This window comes from Zeus faber (genome assembly GCF_960531495.2).
Source record: "Zeus faber genome assembly, chromosome: 11".
In the NCBI taxonomy this organism is placed as follows: domain Eukaryota; kingdom Metazoa; phylum Chordata; class Actinopteri; order Zeiformes; family Zeidae; genus Zeus; species Zeus faber.
In genome coordinates this window covers 13,091,865-13,111,864 of record NC_137205.1, presented here as the reverse complement: position 1 = coordinate 13,111,864, position 20,000 = coordinate 13,091,865, and the positions used below count along the sequence as shown (strand labels likewise).

The 20,000-nt window shown below is 46.7% G+C and overlaps 2 protein-coding genes across 2 annotated transcripts in view; one reads left to right on the top strand and one right to left on the bottom strand.

Moving 5' to 3' along the window:
* The window catches only part of rtbdn (retbindin), a gene marked incomplete at its 3' end in the record, with an annotated part of 8,212 nt that extends 7,401 nt beyond the window's left edge, over window positions 1–811 (top strand). The window contains exon 6 of the mRNA XM_080009290.1: window positions 452–811. Coding sequence (XP_079865416.1) covers window positions 452–811 — 360 coding nt within the window. The remainder of the gene's footprint in view (window positions 1–451) is intronic.
* A 5,388-nt stretch (window positions 812–6,199) lies between these two features.
* Window positions 6,200–8,004, bottom strand: junbb (JunB proto-oncogene, AP-1 transcription factor subunit b). Its single transcript, XM_080009878.1, has one exon. It carries the CDS (start codon window positions 7,698–7,700, stop codon window positions 6,690–6,692), a length of 1,011 nt encoding a protein of 336 aa, XP_079866004.1. The 5' UTR covers window positions 7,701–8,004; the 3' UTR covers window positions 6,200–6,689.
* Between the last annotated feature and the right edge of the window lie 11,996 nt (window positions 8,005–20,000).

The following is a 20,000-nucleotide window of genomic DNA, read 5'->3' as shown; positions in this document are numbered from 1 at the left end:
ATAGATAGATAGATAGATAGATACATAGATACATAGATAAAAATAAATTGCAGTGTCAGCAACTTACATTAAAAAATAGGCAATAATAATAATAAAGCATTGGAATAAAAAATAAAAGAAGAAAATGCCAATATATGGAAAGATGTGGAAATATACAACAAAACAGTTGACTGTACACAATAAAATATTTCATAGACTAAACTCAATGATAAACAACAAAATATACAAGCTAAAAAAATATTTATAAAATATAAAAATTGTAAAAGAAAATGTTTGAAAACGTTAGAAATTTGGAGGAATGGAATTGAAATTTTTTTAAACAAATAAAAAAAAAAAAAAAAAAATTGAACAATTTTAAATTGAAAATGTAGTCATATGCAATAAGTTTTCAAATATACTGTACAACGATCACGCACATAGAGACGTATATTTGTGTTTTATGTGTGTGCAGATGTACCAGCACGGCAGGGATCTGTGTGAGAGCCTGTGGGGCGACGCCTTCATGATGGTGGAAGACGAGGTGGAGGACGAGGCGGCCGACAGGGGGAAGGCCGGACGCCCGTGCGGGTGTCTCACCCTCAGCCCGTCTGACCGGGACGTGATCGCCGCCCTGCGCGCCCACCAGGACGACCCCGAGGAGCTGGACACCACCAAGAGTGGCCTGCCCCAGTACCGCGCCCCCTGCCAGGCCAAGCTGCCCCAGGCCGTCACGGTGCCCCCGCAGGCCCGGAGGAGCGGCAAGGGCAACTCCGTGCTGCGGAAACGGTCGGTGGTGGTCGACGACGTGGAGGGGAGCGGGAGCGGCTTGTAGGGCTGGACTGAGGAGTCACCGCGGTAGAGGAGGAGAAAAATGAAAACCCGTTCCGTACTCTAGATGTATACCGCTGTTCTCCTCTTTAGCTGGAGGACAGTGCTTGCTCTCGCTACTAATTTTACCTCATGAGTATATCTACACATCTGACATTATTACACGTTATTCAGCATTATCATCAACTGTCAACTAGACTCGTCTCATATTATGACCTCATTCAAATCTGGCCTCCCCCCGTCACTTCCACCACGAGCCTTTGCGCAGATCAATCTCCAAAACAGAGACATCCTGTAGACATTAGCGTCAGAACCATGTTAGATGTGTATTATTTTGTCTGGTGAACTGAATACAAAATATTAGTTTTACTACTTTTTCTCGATTCATAAAAAAAGGAGGGTAAAAGAACAACTCTTGTCCCGCCAATACAACGTTAAATGTTATTTACCCTCCACCCGCAACCAAGGCGGTTTATATCAAAACAGTCCGTTGCAGTGAAGACATTATTATGAAGCACAATTCAGTTGGGCAGAAAAGATTGACCCATCATGCATTTATGTGAACTTTATCAATATACATTCAATACGTTATGATATAATCATCTAGGTTTGTATTTTGAATAGTGATAAACACAAGGTTTTATGAAAGAAGCAAAAGGCAACATGTCTTGTTTATGCCTCCTATTTGGTTTAGAATACACATCACACACATCCACATTTCAGCGTGTTATCGTTTATCACACGTCGGAGTTGATGAGTTATTACGTGGAAGGGAGTGAGTCGGTACGTTGTAACCATATCTATTCTTTCAAAGAGTGTAACTCGTCTAACAACATACGTTCTTAGGTTGTCTAAACCCCCTTGCGGGACCTTTGTGATCATGCGATACACGCAGTGCTTGTCGTGGGTTGTAATTGGGCGGCGGAGATTCACGCGGGGATAACATCTGTCTGACGCAACTTCCTGCTGCTCCCTTCATCCAGACGTCAGTGGCGACAGCGGTCCAGAGGGCAAACGTTTCAGAGATACGCTTATACCACAATGAGTTATCAAAACTGCTGAGGCGGGTGTTTGGAGGCGGGGCGGTTTCTGTCTAAAGTAGCCGGAGTCAAGCTCCGTTTTGACAGGTGTCGTCGAGTGGAAAAAAAAACAAAAATGTGATTGTATTGTTTTCTGTTGTGACCTAGCTGCTATAGTCGTTCCTGTTCTTTTTCTGTAACTTCTCAATAAACATTTTTAAATGTCGTCCCGTCGCTGTCATAGCTTTTTTTTTTTACTGTTATTTATTTGTCCTTAAACCCACCACCAGACCAAGTACCGTGTTTTGTTCACTGACAATATTATCGTATAATAAATTGTTATTCTCTAGGTAGAGATATATACCGTGGGGGGAATCTCCGACATTTATTACTATTTGCTCTTAATAAATTATGCTGCAGATGGCCTTGGCATTTGAGTTTCAAGAAATAATTGACTGCCACGATGACATATTGTAGCATCATCAAACGAGGCCTCCAGACAGTATAAGCGTCTATGGACTCTGACAAGTTGCCAACACTGCAAACAATCCACTGATACGACATGGCGGACAGCTGCCACACGAACCATGGTTCAAAGATTTTGGCATATCAATTAAAATGTGTCTCACATTTAGTACATGATAAAGACCAATATATCATACAATTGTGAAAACATTACATTTGATCAACCGTTCATCTTACAATCTCGCCTGGTGATCAGCCCGAAACAACTCTCCCACGCAAAGATCCCCCCAAAAAGGAGGCTTTCTAACACCGGAATGGCCACAGCGTCCACCCAGTGCCTCGCTCCACGGTGACTGCCCAAGAAGTTGCGTCTCTTTCCTGACATTGACGTGCTACTGTTTTAAACTGGGACGTTAATATTGAAACATCATATATATTAATATCGAAATGTAATATTGAAAACACAATCCATGAAATCAAAATTTTAATTTGCAATTTAATTCCTAATAGAGGCATTATAATGTGGCAGCGTGCGCCCCCTGCAGGTGAACAATGAGGAAAGGGCGCTGCGTGCCACAGTGGGAGGCATATTAATAATGGAGCACAGAGCCTGACATTTTCCTGCTACAGGCACAATATCAGGGGCTGAATGGATTACTGCTATTTATACCATGTGCCCGTGCTACTTGATGGTGTTGGCCAATAACGTGCCCTGATCTGAATGTCATTACGGGACTGACCCACACTCAGACTCTGGGACACAGAGACACGCGCACACACACACACAGACACACACACACACACACACACACACACACACATTGATTAAGCAGGTCATCATTTGAATAGGATTGATGAGCTTCGGTTTATGGGTCGCTGCTCGGCCAGGATATCACCCCAATGACCTTCCTCGTTCACTAGCAAGGGTCGTGGAACTGGCACCTCTCCTAGCAACGATCTGTTTATGGAGATATTCTACACGAGAGAATAAAGCATGACGCTGGAAGTCAAATAGTCATAGTACTACTTGAAAATGCCCGTGCTGCAGATTTTCAATTTGTAATATGTGGAATGCAGTTACCAGTAAACACAGTGAGCAAAGGCCGAGTTGAGTCATCCATGATACATTTGAAGAAAGACCATACATATGACTGCTATTAGGGTAGGCCTACTCTTGCTATAACTATAAATTTGTTTATATTTTTTAATAATACTACCTAAACTGAGTTTGACAATAAATCTCTATAGAGAAATATTCTCACGAGACCCAGCAGAAGCTGTTTTTTATTCTGAAAACCTTGAGCACACACCTTAAGCCAGCACCCAAAACACAGATGGCAGATGGCAAATTATTCCTCAGGAAGAGGAGGTTCCCAATCAGATGGTCTATGATAGGGAATAAAGTGGAATATTTGAGAATTTCTCTCTATATCATATTGGAAATTAGCGCGATGATGGACTTTGATATTACCCTTAATACTCATACTAACTGTTTGACCAATAACTCATTATTCATTGTTTAGAGCATACTTATTCTACCTTCTCTTGTGTATTTACAATCCTTATTGTATTTGTCATGCTAGAAAGGAACATACATATTCTTTTATGAAAATAAATGGTCCTCTCCCCTTAAACGTCGGAAGATATGCATTACGTCACGACACCACTAGGTGGTAGTGCGTACCAAAGAAACACCAAATAAACACCGACACAGTAATACAGTAGTCGAACGGATTTTTGTGGGCACGTGCATTGTTTTGGCTCTATACGATAAAGATGAGTAACAGCTGAATGTGTGTACGTGCATTCATCCTGTGCCACGAGTTGAGTCAATGTGACCACTCCAAACGAATTCTCGCCCATTTGCTGCGATTGAAGAACTTGTGGAACGTGCCCCCCATCAGCTTTAAATATAAAGAAGACAAAACGTTTCTCCATAGATCACATGCGCTCATGGGGGATTTTCATGCGAAGGATTTTGTGTGTGGAGCCTCCGCGTGAGCGGCGCGGGGTTGCAGCGAGAAGCTCAGATGGCCACGGCAAAGTGGGAGGAATATTCATGGCTCTTATAAAAGATAACGGAGCAGAGAGGGCGAGAAGCGGGGGGGGGGGAGCGTGTCTGTGGGAGGAGAGGGGGCCCATTAGAGAGGAAAATCAAACCCACCCAGAGCTCCTCGTACGTCACTGTTCGCATCACAGATGTTCCCACAGACACTCGGTGTGGGTTGTGGGCTGAGGTCGCGCTGGCTTGAAATGGCTAGTGGTGTGCGTGCGTGCGTGCGTGCGTGTTAGGAAAAACATATAATGTACATCGAAACCACAGCGACGCCTATTTTCAATATAATATTAATACCACACACGCTATTAGTGATATAACAGCTTATATGTGTGCATGTGCATGGAAGATATTCATGACTATGACCTTATGGAACAGATAAAGAAACGCGTATAAGTATAACGTGTATGTGTATAAAGAAACAACTGTGGACTTTGGTCATATCCAATGATATTTCCTGCCCCCCCCCCCCCCCCCCCCGTTTATCTATTCTGAATATAATATGGAGTAAAGGGCAAACGCGGATACCAACTGCAACACGTCTTACTGTGATTTGTTTCTCGTGGAAAAAAAAAAAAGAAGACTGCAGCTGGAACAAAAACAGAAAAGTGGACAGCACCTAAAATATTTTCACTCCGTCGAAAGCCATGTTGTCTTGATAAAAGTCACAGAAAAAAAGAGGACTCGCGTGGGCGTTTCCGGTTTTGTTTCCATCTTGATGGCAAAAGTAGGAGAGCTGTTGGTGGAAAATAGAGCAGTATATGAAGTGCGTATGAGGTTAAAAAAAAAACAACAAAAAAAAAAAAAAAACAGTGAAAAAGTAAAAGCTGCAAAACAAGTCAACTGGAAGTCCCCTCACACCAGAGAACTTGTTGTTTTTTTTTACTGTCGGTGTGGAAGATCTCGAGTGTCCATTTTAGTGGTTATAACATTAAAATAATGAGACGTTCAATGACTATGCCGAATTTAATTTATCCTTAACCGGGAGCGCCGTGCATACTTAGAGCTTGACGCGTCGCCGCCAGGAACCTAATCCCATCCCCAGTCACACGGAGGCCGCGGCGCGCTCCGCATACCCACCACGCCGACCCCCGGCCCCTGCCAAACGGCAACACCACATTCCAGAAGTCGTTGTCATTTCCTCTCCACGTGCGCTCAAATATTTTGAAATTTTAAGTCCTGCACTTGAAAAGATTTCAATCGTAGATAATCTGATAAAAATTGTCCTTTTTTTTTTTTTTATTCACTTTATCAACCCCACTTTATGTATTCATCTTAACATTATGAGGTTATCTTTGGCTCATAACGGTATTATTTTATTATGTCTAGCTTTTGTCTGCCCAAATACAGATAGATTCAAAGTTTATAACCCATTATTATTATTATTATTAATAATAATAGGAAACTCCTTGAAAATCACGTAGTTCAAACAAGATCGTCCAGAAGTGACACTCAAAATCAGGCTCATTTGCATCATGGGTGGAGGTTCCCAGAAACCCACCCAAACTATGACGAAGGCCCGACCGACATGCCCAAATATGGAGGTGGTTGCGCGTAAATGGGAATAGGCCTACGCGCTTACGCTGAAGCGACGTGTGCGAAAACACAAATATGCTTATGCGAGGGTTGCGGAGCGATATGTCAATAAAGGTGGATCTGTAGTTTAAAGGAACAGTGGCCGTTCTTTCCAAAACAACTTTTTATGTTTCAGGGAACTGTTTTCTTACTGTGAAGTTTGTCTAGGGCTATGAAGTTGTTGTTGTTTTTTTATATGCCTTTATATTAAAAGCCCGCGTTTGTCAAAATAGATACATATTACATTTAAAGGACGAAACGTCAAAACCAACCATAGTTTTCAAAAACTTTACTTAAATACACTGCACAAATAAAAAAAAGGGACACTGTAAACATATGACATCATAACAGCTTGTCTGGATCAACCTGACAAACAAAATAACTTATTACACATTGAATATACCGGTATGCAGCATTGCATGACAAGATCAGTTGTAAAGGTACAAAGAAATACAATAATTATTCCCATCTTATACCATTATTAACCCAGAGTGGTGGGCTTGTGTCTGGTTGTGTTGCTCAGCGTTCAGTCTTGGATGTTGACCCAGTTTAGTTGGTGCTGAATGGTCCCTTGAGGTGTCCAGCATCCAGAAGTACCATTTCAAGCAGTCCTTTTTTTAACCACCTAACAGCCTAAGAGTTGTCTACAAAAAGCCCTCGGCCCAGTATTGCTGTCATCGCAACAACACCTGAGCCGGTATTCCAGTGCTGTACATGTAGAACATCACTCCAGTGTTTGTAACATCGATCTGTCAAGTCTCTCGGCTCTAAAACGCCTCCATTTTGCTTGTGAGCATCAGTTGGCAGCCCCTGCTGACATGGGTCAGGACTTTCTGTTTGAGCTGGGCGACCTGGTCCCGGAGCACCGACGCCGTGCTGGAGAGCCCCGCGTTGTCGCTCTTCAGAACCTTGACTTTCTCCTCCAGCCGGGCGATGCGCTCCAGCTTGCGCTTCCGGCACTTGGTGGCGGCCAGTCGGTTCCTCAGCCTCTTCCTCTCGGCCTTGATCCTCTCCTGGTTCTCCATGTCGATCGGGGACATGGGAGGAGACCCGTCGCTGCTCAGGAGATCGGGGACGGTCTGCGGCTCCTCTTTCAGAGCGACCAGGCGCTGCGGATGGATCCCGGGTGCGGGGAGGGTGTGCTGGAAGGGGTGCGCACCATGCACCGAGGTCTGCGGGTGGTGGTGGTGGCTCTGCTGGTGATGCTGTGGTGGCAGGTAACTGATAGTGGCCGTGGGGTAGCTGGCGGCGGAGGAGGGGTTCGTGGTGTTGGGGCAGTAAGCGTTCAACGTGGTGTAGATGGGAGGCTCCGGCTGCAGGGAGGAGCCGAAGACGCTAGAGGCCGCCGCCGAACACGTCGTCACTCCGCCGGCTCCGAGGGACACGTTGGGAGGGGGCATCTGGTTCATCTTGTGCAGCTCGTCCAGGGCTTTGACGAAACCCTCGGCGAAGCCCTCCTGCTCATCGGTGATGCCCCGGCTGTAAAAGTACTGCCCCGGGGTGGGTGTGGGTGTGGTAATGACACCGTTGCCGTTCTGGATGATCAGTCTCTCTAGCTCCGGGGATGCCAGCTTCAGGGACCCAACGTCCTGGTGCGCGCCCTGGTACGACTCCGCCTCGGCTCTCAGCTGGGATTTCAGGTTGCGATACGGCTCTGTCAAGTTCAAATTCATACTCTGCTTAAGCAGTTTGTAGTCGTGCATGGCCGCATCTGAGTGGCCGTAAGCCGACAGAAAGGAGTCGTCATGATAGAAAGGCTGCTCCATCTTTGTTGACATAAAGCCGTAGGAAAAGTAAGCTTACCGGTCGTTTATTGATAACCAACAAATGTCAGTGACAGCGGCGGGGAGAGCACATCAACCCGGGCGGCGGACTCTTCTCTTTTAGCCCGAACAACAGTCCCAAATTGTCGGAAACAATTCAAGAAATGAAACCCCGGTGAAAAGTCAAAGTGAGCGGCGAGCCCCGGTCCCCCCGAAAAATAAAGCGTGAACGTCTTCAGCTGAGGGAGGGCTAGCGGCGTCCGGCGTGCGGCGTGCGGCTTTGCGGACGGCGCGAACGACCTGCTTCCTCCCGCGCGTCTCGCTTGTGACGGACGGCGGCAGCCGCTCGGTGCCTTTTTATACACGCGCGGGGGGCACGAGCCCGCGGGCCGGAGGAGGCGAGCCCTGCGATTGGCCGCCTCCCCGCGGCCACGCCCCCGACAACACTACGCCGCGTGTGACGCCGCTGCCGGGAACCCGGGACCGTAAACCCGGGAGGGCCGGCGTAGGCTGGACACGCCGCGGACGCGTGTGCTTTTCGAGCCGTCGCTATGTGTCGTCTGAGGAGGGGTGCCTCCACTTCTCGTACTTTCCCTGGATAAATCGGGACGGAGCGTGTTATTTCGTGTGACATCGCCTCTCCTGCAATCTATACGTACATCGATGATATGTCCTCTTTAACCTTTAACCTGAGTGTTATAGGCTTTGGCTGCCGGCGTTTGTTTTTATTATTACTATTATTATTATTATTATTATTATTATTAGGAGTCATACGTAATGTAAATTAAACGTCAGAGAGAAGCTGTGGAGAAAGGGTCACCCCCACCCACCTGCAAATCTGACAATAAACCCATTAGATATGAACCAAACGGGAGAACCAACGCGCTTTGCGTTACAGAGCACCGTCCCTCCAAAGGAAGCTCCATTCCTTATTTGGGCACGGTGACGCATTAGTTCCTCCGTGGGGGAACCGGGAAGCCGATCCCACGTGGGCCTCGTTCCAAACAACATTCCCGCTGAACTGAGGTTCGGGGACTTTCTGCTTCCAGGGGTGAGTGGAGGTAAAGTGTTAAGATAAGCGTTCTCATACCCAGGGGCCACCGTCTGCCAAGTCAGGCGAGGAAAAATAACCTTGAAAGATCTGCCGGGATACCCACAGGTAACTTCAGGACAGATGGCCTATTATAATTATACTACATTGAGATGAGTCTATTTATAATTAGAATAAGGAAAAAATGAAATTACACTTTTAAACCAAATATCAAATATTCCCTCGGTTATTAATACTTAAAAACGTTTTGATTTTTTTGCATTTTTAACATTTTCTCCCACTCTCCATGATATCTCAATGAAAGCGAGTTATCCACCCAAGAGGCATTGAGTCGACATAGGCACGCTTCCCCCTATAGTATCAGGAGAGGCTTGCGAGGGACAACTGTTTTTTATTTGGCATGCTGCCTTGAGCAGTGTCTCTTTAATCATAGATGAGAATCGGTGGAAACTTTGTGCAAGACCAGCAAAAACAAGGCGATTACCTCTAACAGGAAGGATTCTGTTGACTAAATTACCCCTTTGATCTAACACGGGGACGTCTTCACATAAATAACATTAGATTTGGCTTTGCTCTGCCGGCGGATCAGTTGTGGTTCGCTCTGTGGGAGTACAATGTGTTAAAAAAAAAAAAAAAAAGGAAACGTGATTCCTCAATGGTGCACCTGTTTGAGCTGTTAAGAAGAGACCCTTTGTGTCTCCTGTTTTCGATACACTTAACACCCACACAAGTATGGCAAGAAAACAAAAACTCCCTGTACCTTCGCACCCCATGCACCACTGTAGCATGCTTTGTGTGAGCCCCAGATTGAGTTTTGGTCCTCCCCAAAGCAGATGAATCCCTCAATAAAGTTCATGTTGAAGAACCTCCATCAGGAGAAACAGATGCCAAAAAGCCCTCACAATATTCACTGGCAAAGGATTGAGCAGAATACAGTGGAAGTGGAAAACATTTCAAATATGTAGATTTATTTAAAAAGAAAACACACACACAGAAGAACTGCACAGTTTAGAAAACAAACACAGGCAGAATAGAGCAAACATCCAAATTAAACAAGAGTCGACCGGATGTTGGTTGTTTCCATCCGAAGAGGACTTTAGAGTGACGCTGGAGAAGGAGTGGGAGTGGCCCCTCGGGACAGAGCACCGACGGCCACCCCTGTGACAACACGTACCTGCCGTGAGATTTGCTCAGGCAGACCTGGCGTCGTGTTCAGGCCTAAAGGTTCCCCCGCCAGCACTTAGGTTACCCAACATCTTCATAAAACCGTCACAGAAAGCAGCCAACAAGTGTTTATGATCATCCTGATGTGACTTGTAAAATTTTTACAAATGTGTTCAAGTTGCAACCTGAAGTCTTAAGTCCTCCGATAAACATTTCCATGCATCTTTCCCTGGCACTGGCCAGATTACAGCCGTTCCCCAGGTATTTCCTTGGTATTCACAACAACTATTTTGATTCTATGCCTTTTTGTCAGTAACCATGGGACCAAGGCCTAAACACAGGGAAACAATAGTTCCTGGAAGTGTTATGCATCCACATCCACAGTGCCACCTCCTTTAAAAAAAAGTACATTCTCTGTGCAGCTGCTCGCTATGGCCCGACCAAGCTCTGGTTGGGTTTAGCGTCTTAGGTTTTATTCGGCGGTGTGGTAGATGTTGACCACCGGGGTCCAAAGTGCTGAGTGTTTACGGTAACGCTCGTGAGATGGCAGGCTGCCATTCTCCCAAATGTTAGTCAAAAACAGTCATGGTTGCACAGCTAGGGGGTTAGAGAAGAGTGTGAACATTTACATACATGTGCACAACATTGTTGCACTAGAATTTAGGCGTCATCCACTTTAAAAGAGATCCAACAACATTATTATTTGGTTTTAGGATTTTTTTTTTTTTTTGGTTGATGTTTTTTATGCATATTTTTTGTAACCCCACCACAGAGGTCCTGGGCAAGACGAGAGTCTTGGCAACAAACGTGGTATTTCGCAGTTGGGATTGCATGGACGCAAGCCAAAAGCAACCGAGTGTTACCTGCTCCCGCTCCCAGCTGAGATTGGGAAAGGCACGTCCTCAGGGTGGAAGGAAGCCATTTACCGTAAGAAACATGGAAGTGTGCGTGTGTGTGTGCGTGTGTGTGAACAGGCACGTACAGATATTGTGTAATACTTTTCTGACCACAATGTGAGCATCTGCACGCCGGGTTGGGGGTGGGGGCAATGAAGAGTTTTGCTCTAGAAATGTCTATCATCCCCCACATCTGAACAGCAGAAGCTTTTATTGTGTTAACATTATGGTCAGAATGTCTTTTCTCTCAACCTGGCTTTTATAAATAATTTATGATGCTCTAAACACTGTGGCTTCATTCCTGGCACCAATGGGAAACATTTTGTGCTGTGTGCATCTGTTTGTGGGAGGGAGGTTTACAAGTAAAAAGCAAGTGCAAGAGAAGAGGAGGGGTGTTAACCCACCACCGGCTTATTACCATTCCGTCTTTAAGGATATAGCATACATGTGCTTGGAAAAAGTCTTCGCGCCCCTCCCGAGTCACACAGTATTGCCAAGAAATCCCAGAAGGAAAGTGGATTTCTCCCTTTATATTCCCTCCCTTAGACAAAGCGGGCTTTCACCACAAGACGCTTATGGTGGGGCCCCCTCACCACCCCCTTGTCTCAAGCCAGGCTATTGTCCCTCTCCACCTCTGCACAACTCTTCTTTTGTCAGCCCCGGAGCGCACGGCGGCCCTCCCCGCCGTCCTCTGCGCAGGCCGCGGCTGGGGCCCTCCGGTCGGCTCCCGCCCAGTGACTCAGCGCAGCTGAAGCAATCGGGGCCAATCACAGGTCAAAGCCCGTGAGCCGAAGTGCCCCCGCCGCCCCCTTCAGACCCTTTCCACTGACCTTCACGATGCCTCCTAACAAGCAGTCAGCAGAAACAGAAGTCGGGGGAGGGCGACGGAGGCGGGGGCGGGGGGAGACGACGACACAGAGGCGTATTTGAGTGCGGTTTGTTTGTGGCGTGTCCTCTCAGCCGGCTCTCACCCGAGCGGCTGACCTCTTCATCTGGACATAATTGGGGCCTCTCATCCGTGGAGCGAAGGGTGCTGTTGTCCTCCGCGTCTGCGGTCAGTTTATTGTCAGGTCTATTAATAGGCCGGATCCATCATTGTTTACATCACGATCATCGTTCGCGTCAACATCACATGATGGCGCGATGGTGTTTTTCACCAGAACGCTGAGCCCCATCCGTTAACACTTTGCCTTTTTCGATGAGAGTTCAGCTGCACTCTGCAGATAATTTAAAGGTCAAAGTGTGTGGCCTTTTTTAAAACGGGGGAAGCTTGACTGACTCCTACCATCCATCTTATCACAGCAGTGCTATCGGTCTCATGCTATTGCTATGTTAATGCAATATATATGTAATTGTATAATTGTATTGTGTTAATCTATAAGGAAATTTTTCAGGGTTGACTTGAGATTTGACCATAGACTCTATTGTGCATGAGGTAAAATTAAGTTTCATTTTTTATAGAAGTCCTTCATATCATAGAATAGATCCTCCGGAGACGTTATTCTTAGTGAATTCTGGTCCACTGAGTTATGATCTTAGTTCCAACACAACTCTGGCAATGGATATTCTGAGCAGAAATTACTCACTGATCATATCCTTTCCCAACAGACAATCACGCGCAGTGACGGACTCATTAACTACAACAATTAAATACGCTGCCAACAAAGAGACGTCACAGAACCCGCTGACACAATGTGAGGAGGTTGGTGGAGGCAAAACTATGCTGTGCCCACGTCCACACCAATAGTACCGTAGGTGCACACGGTGGATGAAGTGAAGTGGAACAATATATGCGTGAGTGAGTGCTTCTCAACTGTAGAAACTCACTGCACTTTCATAAACACAAAAATTAAAAAACGGTCTCTCCATGTCCACAATATGTCAAATTTCTCAAATTGAAAGTGCGTCTACACTAAAAGTGCCGTTCTGTGGCTTTGACATTTGACAGTAATGTGCAGTCCCTTGGTCCTTTTTGAGTCATGAAAACACTGTCGCTCACTTCCCCTGAAGACTAGTAGCCGCTCTGCGCAGCGGCCCATTCTGGGCCTGTCACAACTCTTGCTGGCTTTTGTTCTGATTAAAAGTAGAGGCTAGAAAGCCTGTCGGGCAGGCACATGACCGGGAGGCCTGCGCCGGCCAGGGTTTGCATGAACCAATGGGGCATCACAGACCTCCTTGGCGTGGTCTCATGCTCCCAAACTGCACCGTGAACCTGAAGGGAAGGAGCAGGAGCAATGAGTCAGGTGGCTGGACGGAGCCCGGGGGGGGGGCAGCCTGGTGGGCACCGGGTCAAGTTCTGAGGACAGAGGGAGGGAGAGAGAGAGAGAGGGGCGGGGGGCAGAAACCAACGGTCAGTCCTAGGTGCGGGTCACGGCTGTAATCGCCGGAGGTCAACATGTTTGGTTAAGCCTTGAGGCACTCTGCATGCTCTCCTCGCATTTTCACACCATTATCTTTCTCTCTCTCTCTCTCTTTCTTTCATTAGCCCACTAGTGAAGGGGTATGTAATCATTATAATGAATGCAGAATGTGCTCTTAATGATCTTGCCCTATACAGAGTTACAAGTTAAAAGGCACTGTGCCTGTAGCGCAAGGGGACATTTAGCGTGACACGGGGTAAAGCGGGGGTGAGTGAGCCGTGGCATGGGAGAACAATTGTCTCCAGATCTTTCATATTAATTTGCACATGGGAGCGTATCTGTGCGTACGCGTGCCTGTGTGAGCGCTGAGTGTGTGTGTGTGTGTGCGTGTGTGTGTGCGTGCGTGTGTGTATGGGGAGAAAAGAAGAGGCAACTGCAAACGTCGGACATTTTGTCGTCTCCAACCTGAACCCGGCACACGAGCTAAAGTATGTGTTTTATCTCCTCAAAATCCACAAACGTTTGATCCCAATGTCTTTGGCATCGGCCAAGAAACTTCAAACTTCCTCCTTACGGTTTTGGCGACGGCAGGCGGCTGTGCAAACTATCTGTGTTTGCCTGTTGGTTCGTTATCTGCCACATGGCCAGAGCGTGGCTTTGGCTGTTATTAAAACAAAATGCCGTGAGATTATTGCAATGTCAGTTTGTATGAGGATCATAAAAAGTTTCTTTAGATATAAATCATAGGCTTGGAAAATGATTTCCCTCTCTGGAGGTTTTTTTGCCAACCCAGAAACTTTTCAAAGCAGCAGCTCTCTGATTTATGGCTGTCATTACAAGCCACATCTCTGAGATAAAGAATCAAGTTCCCTTTACACAAATCATAGATGGTGCGTGCATGCGTGCGTGTGCGTGAGTGTGAACCCAAAGTATCATTCCGCTGCGCACATTCCAAGCCTCCAGTTACCATTTTGCCGTCATCCTTTTGTTTACACTGCGTATGTTGAGTCTCGTCCTAAATGTCTGGTCCGGTTCCCGCTAACTCCCACAGTTCAGGTCTGAAAGAACTGAGTTAGTGCCAGATTACCACGGTAACAACCCAGCCAGGGAATCCCTCGAGGGAAGATAGGAGCGGCGCAAAGGTCGCGAACTGGGGTTGGATGAAGTCACTGGCCAGAAAAGGAAGACAGATTGAGGAGAGAGAGAGAGAGAGAGAGAGAGAGAGAGAGAGAGAGAGAGAGAGAGACACTGACTAAGTTTCAACTCACACACACACACACACACACACACACACACACACACACACACACACCAATCAAACATCTTTGATTTCACTCTTTTATGACAGTCATCCCACTGTGTCATTACAAGAGTTGTGTGTCTTCTCACAGGACTTTTTTCAGGTTTGGAGATGGCACACACAAAAGAAACCACAGTGCCAGCAGTTTCTGGGGGCAAACGTTCACATGCAGGTTTTTCTGTCAACACACAAAAACCACAAATCTCTTGACTTTGTCCACGTCGGCAACTCTTGGTGAGCCTCGGGGAGCCTCGCGTGATTCAGTAACTGAGTGCCATTTCCAAGGTCTGAGATTCGACATGTCCTAAACAAGCCCAGACACAGATACCCTGAGGTAAAGTGGTTCCAGTAAAAAAATAAAAATAATAAAAAAAAAAAAGAAGAAAGAAAACAGTCCATCTTCCCCGGCTACACCCTCATGTTGTATTTACGCCCCCCTCCACACACACACACACGCACGCGGTGCTCTTGTTTGCATACTTAGGATTTCAACCACACAAATGTATTGTATGTTCAAGGGGTGGGGGCGGGGGGCCTAAATACCTAATAAATCTCTCTCCCTAACCCTCTGCATGTCTCATAAACTCAAGCCTGTGTCAAAAATGCCGCTTCCAGTTTGCATGCTCTCCTCGCTGTCCGGCTTTTAGGTACGAAAACGAAACGCTGGATAGTGCCGGGAGAGGACTGCAGGCCCTTTTGGGTGGAGGCAGGCAGCTCAATTAGCAGTCTGCGGTCTGCATGCGGCACTCTAATTACCTAACATTTAATATAGTTTACCTTAAGTAGCGCATTTAGGAAGCACGGCTCCAAATATAGACTCTGTTCGCTCTCTGGGTAATTTCACAGTCTCATTTTGTCACAAGCGACTGTTTAATTCCTGGCATCACCGGTAAGATGTTTACGGCGGATTTTGGGCCAGGATAATGTTTGGCAGGGTTAAGGGAATTGTTGGATGGCCGGGCAACAATAAAAGTTCAGAAACAACAAACATTTCTTTGATCTAAGCTCGTGGATCGCTGAAGGAAAATCAAACAAAGATATGAGGGGATTTTTATTTATTTATTTTTTTAATGCTTTTTACCTCCAGCAACCGCTGCAAAATATTTTTAAGCACCATAAAATGGGGTTCAAACAGAACAGACATCTGGAAGAAGGAAGAAAGGAAAAGAAAATCTCGGGAAGGTTTTTTTCTCCTGAGCTCTCACCGCAACGCGAAACACCTTCGACTTGTTTTTCCCCGAAGTCAAAAAACAAACAGTTTCTCCCACCTCCGTCTCTCTCGCACTGAAAGTTTGGAGTTAGTCATCTTCACAGTGCCTGTCAAACAGTTCGCTGCTTTGTCACTCCATATCACCATGACGGTCTGGGCAAAGTCAGAGGTGTCTTCATCTATTATCACGTACTATTAACCTCCGTCCTAACAAGGACACGCGCTGTGGCATGCGCTCGGCAAAAGTTCCTCAGGTTCGGTTTTTGCATTGTTTTTGTTTCCCTTCTGTACTGAGGGAAATGTGTTTTTGTTTTGCTGAGACCGCTCGTGAGTGATCCGTTTTCTTTTTCTCTCTCACTTTTCGGTAACTCTCCTCTGCTTTGATCCATTGAAATCCCCGCCAGCGGGTTAGAACGAAGCCATAGTGGCGGTTGGCGCAGATATGGGTGGTATTGTTGATCAGGTGACTGTGTCCACGTCTACTACGTCTTGACACCCCCCACCCCCACCCCAGACGGGGATTCAGTCACAACTCGGGTCTCGCCGTACACCATTCTTCCTCCTGCTGCGGTGGTTCATATTTCCAAAGCGCAGAGCTAATGGCGTTGTTGTTCTATGTTTTTTTAGTGCGAAGAGGCAGGAAAAAAAAAAGAAAAAAGAAAAAAGGACAGAAATAGCGAAAACAATGCCTGGCGGCTGGAGGTTCACATCCATTATGACCCCAGCCTTGTGATTGAAGAGGGCCCCTCTCTAAAAGGAGCAGGTAGGAGTGTAGGTGGTCCCCACAGCCCCCCTCCACCCCACCAACTACCACCACCACACACACACACACACACACACACACACACACACACAGCCACTACCACCACCACTAACCCCCTCCTCGCACTCTCACACTGCATATGCACACACAGCTGCCCCGCAACCTGCACAAATTACAAACTGCCACACAAGAACATGCACACAAATACACACAAGTACACACGGGAACATGCTAACATGCACCACGGACACACGTACACCCACACACACACACACACACACACACACTCATGCACGTGCACGTTGCCCACTGGTGTATGCACTGATAAATGTTATTTTTCACTTCACTCTCACTCCCTCAGCCTCTCACACTCAGTCACTTGCGTATGCATGTGTACACATACTACACACACACACCCACACACCCACACACACACACGTTGACAAACACACACAGCCACACCACATATTTCAGTCTTTCAGTGTAATCGGTTCTCCGTCAATCGTTAAGCACCCCGACCTGTTTAAGTGGCTTAAATTTCAGGACAAATGGGTTTCTAATCAGGTTTTGACGTTTTGAAGTGAATTATATCTCCAATGGCCTATCTTGCAATTGTTGTTTGCAGAAGTAAAATCTATTCATGGCCTTCTCAATGGATCCCAGTGTGATAAAATAATTCTCTGACCCCCGGCTACAGTTAGTTAGATGGTATCTAATCGGGTACTCTATCTCTATTCCAGGCTCCCAATCAGTTGTGGAACACAAAACGCAGACAAACAAATGCTTGGAAGTTCTTGTTTTCCTGTTTTTTTTCGTCCTGTTACTTAGAAGTTGTTGTTTTTTATTTTGTGTATATATATATATATATATATATATTTTCTTTTAATTTCAACACAAGCTCTCAGAAGCGGAGCGCTCAGCCGTGCGTTTGCACATCGGTGGTCACTTCCAAGATTGTGTCCACATATGGGTTAGTTTTTTTGCAGGTGGGTTGTGTGTGTGTCTGTAAGTGTATGTCTGTGTGTGTGCATCGGTGCATGTAAGTTTTTTTGTGTGTGCATGTGTGTCTATTTTTGTGTGTGCATGTAGGATCTGTGTGTGTATTTGCTGGTGTTGTGTGTAGGTGTGTCTGTCTCTTTGTGTGTGTGTTTGTGTGCGTGCTTGTGTGCGTGCGTGTGTGTGTGTGTTTGGTTGTAATCCCTGCCAAGGCTGTGGTATTCCAAATTCTCTGACACATAAAGTTTCTTTGACATCTGATGCTTAAACCTCCAGATGAGGGGCGGGGCTGCTGCGTGTTGGACGGAGTAGAATCAGTATTTTATGTTTTTAAATGTGGTGTTGGATCAGTGGACGGCTCTCTTTGTGCCTAGTCAGGGTTAAGTGCAGATGCAGCGTGCAGATGCAGCGTGCAGTTGATTGCATGCAGGTGGAGCTACGGTGGAACTCTACTGACTCTGGACACACACACACACACACACACACACACACACACATACACACACATCATCATCATATCATGAATTATTATTTTCTCATTTTTCACACAACCCCTTTCCCCTCTCCATCCCTCCCAGATTATCTATATTTTCTCATTTTGCCTTTCTTTATTGCACTCATCAACCCCATTTTTATCATCTGCACCTGTGCTTTGACTCCATCACCCCCCACCCCCCCCCCCGCCCATCTCCCCACCCTTACCCACCACAATCCAGAACCTGCCGGTAGCGCTGTCGCTGACCCTCATGATCAGAAACATCTCGTGCCCGGGCTCACAGCAGGGGCTGCACTTCAGACCTATGTGTGCGTGAGTTTGGCCACTAAAACAACCAGAGCTGTTCAAAGCCATCTGGGCCCAGCAGGTGCCTCGTCGGTCCGCCTCGCTCTCCCTCCACCTCTTCCCGCTCCTCCTCCTGCTTAGCCATCCACCCACACCTATGTATCAATTAAAGGGAGCGGGGAGTAAAAACAACATCCCGAGGCAATTCATCTGCAGCATCAAACTTAATCACCTTGGCGCTTGGCTGCTTGGCGCAGGTTGCCGCGGACTTTCTCACCGATGATGTTCGAACGTGATCCGACACCTGACGGCTGACTCCTCGCCCCCGGCAGCGGTAGCTGTTTTCAAGAAGTGAATCCCATTAGTATTGATTGTGAGAGCTTTTATTTTTGTCATGCGGCTCGGTCGCACGCCCCTCCCCCCTCACCCGTTGCGTCGCGTCCCAACAAACCTCCGCGTCCAACCCCTTAGACGTGCTTTCCTGCACCACCGGCTGCATGGTTCACGCACAGGATGTTCAGGGGGCAGAGAGGATGTTCAAATTCAAATCACATCCTGTGGTTTGTTTGAAAGTGTGTGTATGTGTGTGTGAAAGAGAGAGAGGCAGAAAGAGAGAGATCTAATTTTATGAATGGCAAATGCCAAACGATTAAAAAAAGTCTAATCACAGTGTAAAAACTGATTCCAACTGATCACTGATCAGGTTGCAGTTTGAACTACTACTTTACTATGCAGATCGGCAAATCCTGAGAAATAATGATAGCTGTATTTCCTCTGAAAGGATAATGATCACAGTAGACGAGACATAATCGCTTTTATAGCGAGGCACCAGGAAGTTAGAATATATGTAAAAATATAAAAAATAAAACACCAATTCAGACAGTCTGAATGGCAGTTAGACAGACAGCGCATGTCGTGCATGCATAGAGAGGGAAACAGCACTCAGACCGAGATAGAAACCCAAAGACAGGAAACTCCCAGAGAGGAGACCTGGGGCACCACGCAGCCAGGAGGCCGGAGCAGCAACAGAGGGAAAGGCAGAAGACGCCGCAAAGAAAGGAAGGACGGCAGACACAGGGTCAGACGGGCAGACGGCTAACTGTGGCCGGGAATGGAATCCTATTCACACGGTTTCCATTGAAACAGCCCTCTATAAAAAAATTTCACCAGGACCATTGTTTTGGACTGCAACCTATGACGTCGGGTCAGACTTTCCACAGACGACCTGGTTTGAAACGGGGGAGAGGTCAGGGAAGAGGCTTTCCAACACAGGCCCATTGAGTGCGAGGTGATTGTTTGGGGCGGGCTGCGGATGATACCGGAGAGCTTCCATGGAATCTCAAGAATCTTAACGTATTGTTATTTGTTTTTCTGGGGTTGTTTTTCCTGCACATGTGTGTGTTCGTGTGTGAAGGCACAGTGAGTGTGCGCATGCGTGCATCCCGGTTGCAAACAAACAAAAAAAAACAAAAAACAGTGTGTGGGCGTACTCCAAGCCCTAGGAATAGCACTTGTGTCGTAAACGCTCTGTTTAAAACAATCAATATCCACTCTGGTGTACGCACGATGAAAGAGCATAAAGTGTTTTACTTTTGAGTGTGTGCGTGTGTGTATGTGTGTGTGTGTGTGTGTGTGTGTGTGTGTGGTTGTGTGTGTGTGTGTGTGTGTGTGTGTGTGCGTGCACGCACCGGGAGCCCTGACGCGGTAGGGTGAGTGTGTGTGGGCTGCCGGGCCACCCTCTGATCATCTCCTTGGCAGCCGCTGTGGTGGAGAGTTCTCGGAGCGCTGGAGAGG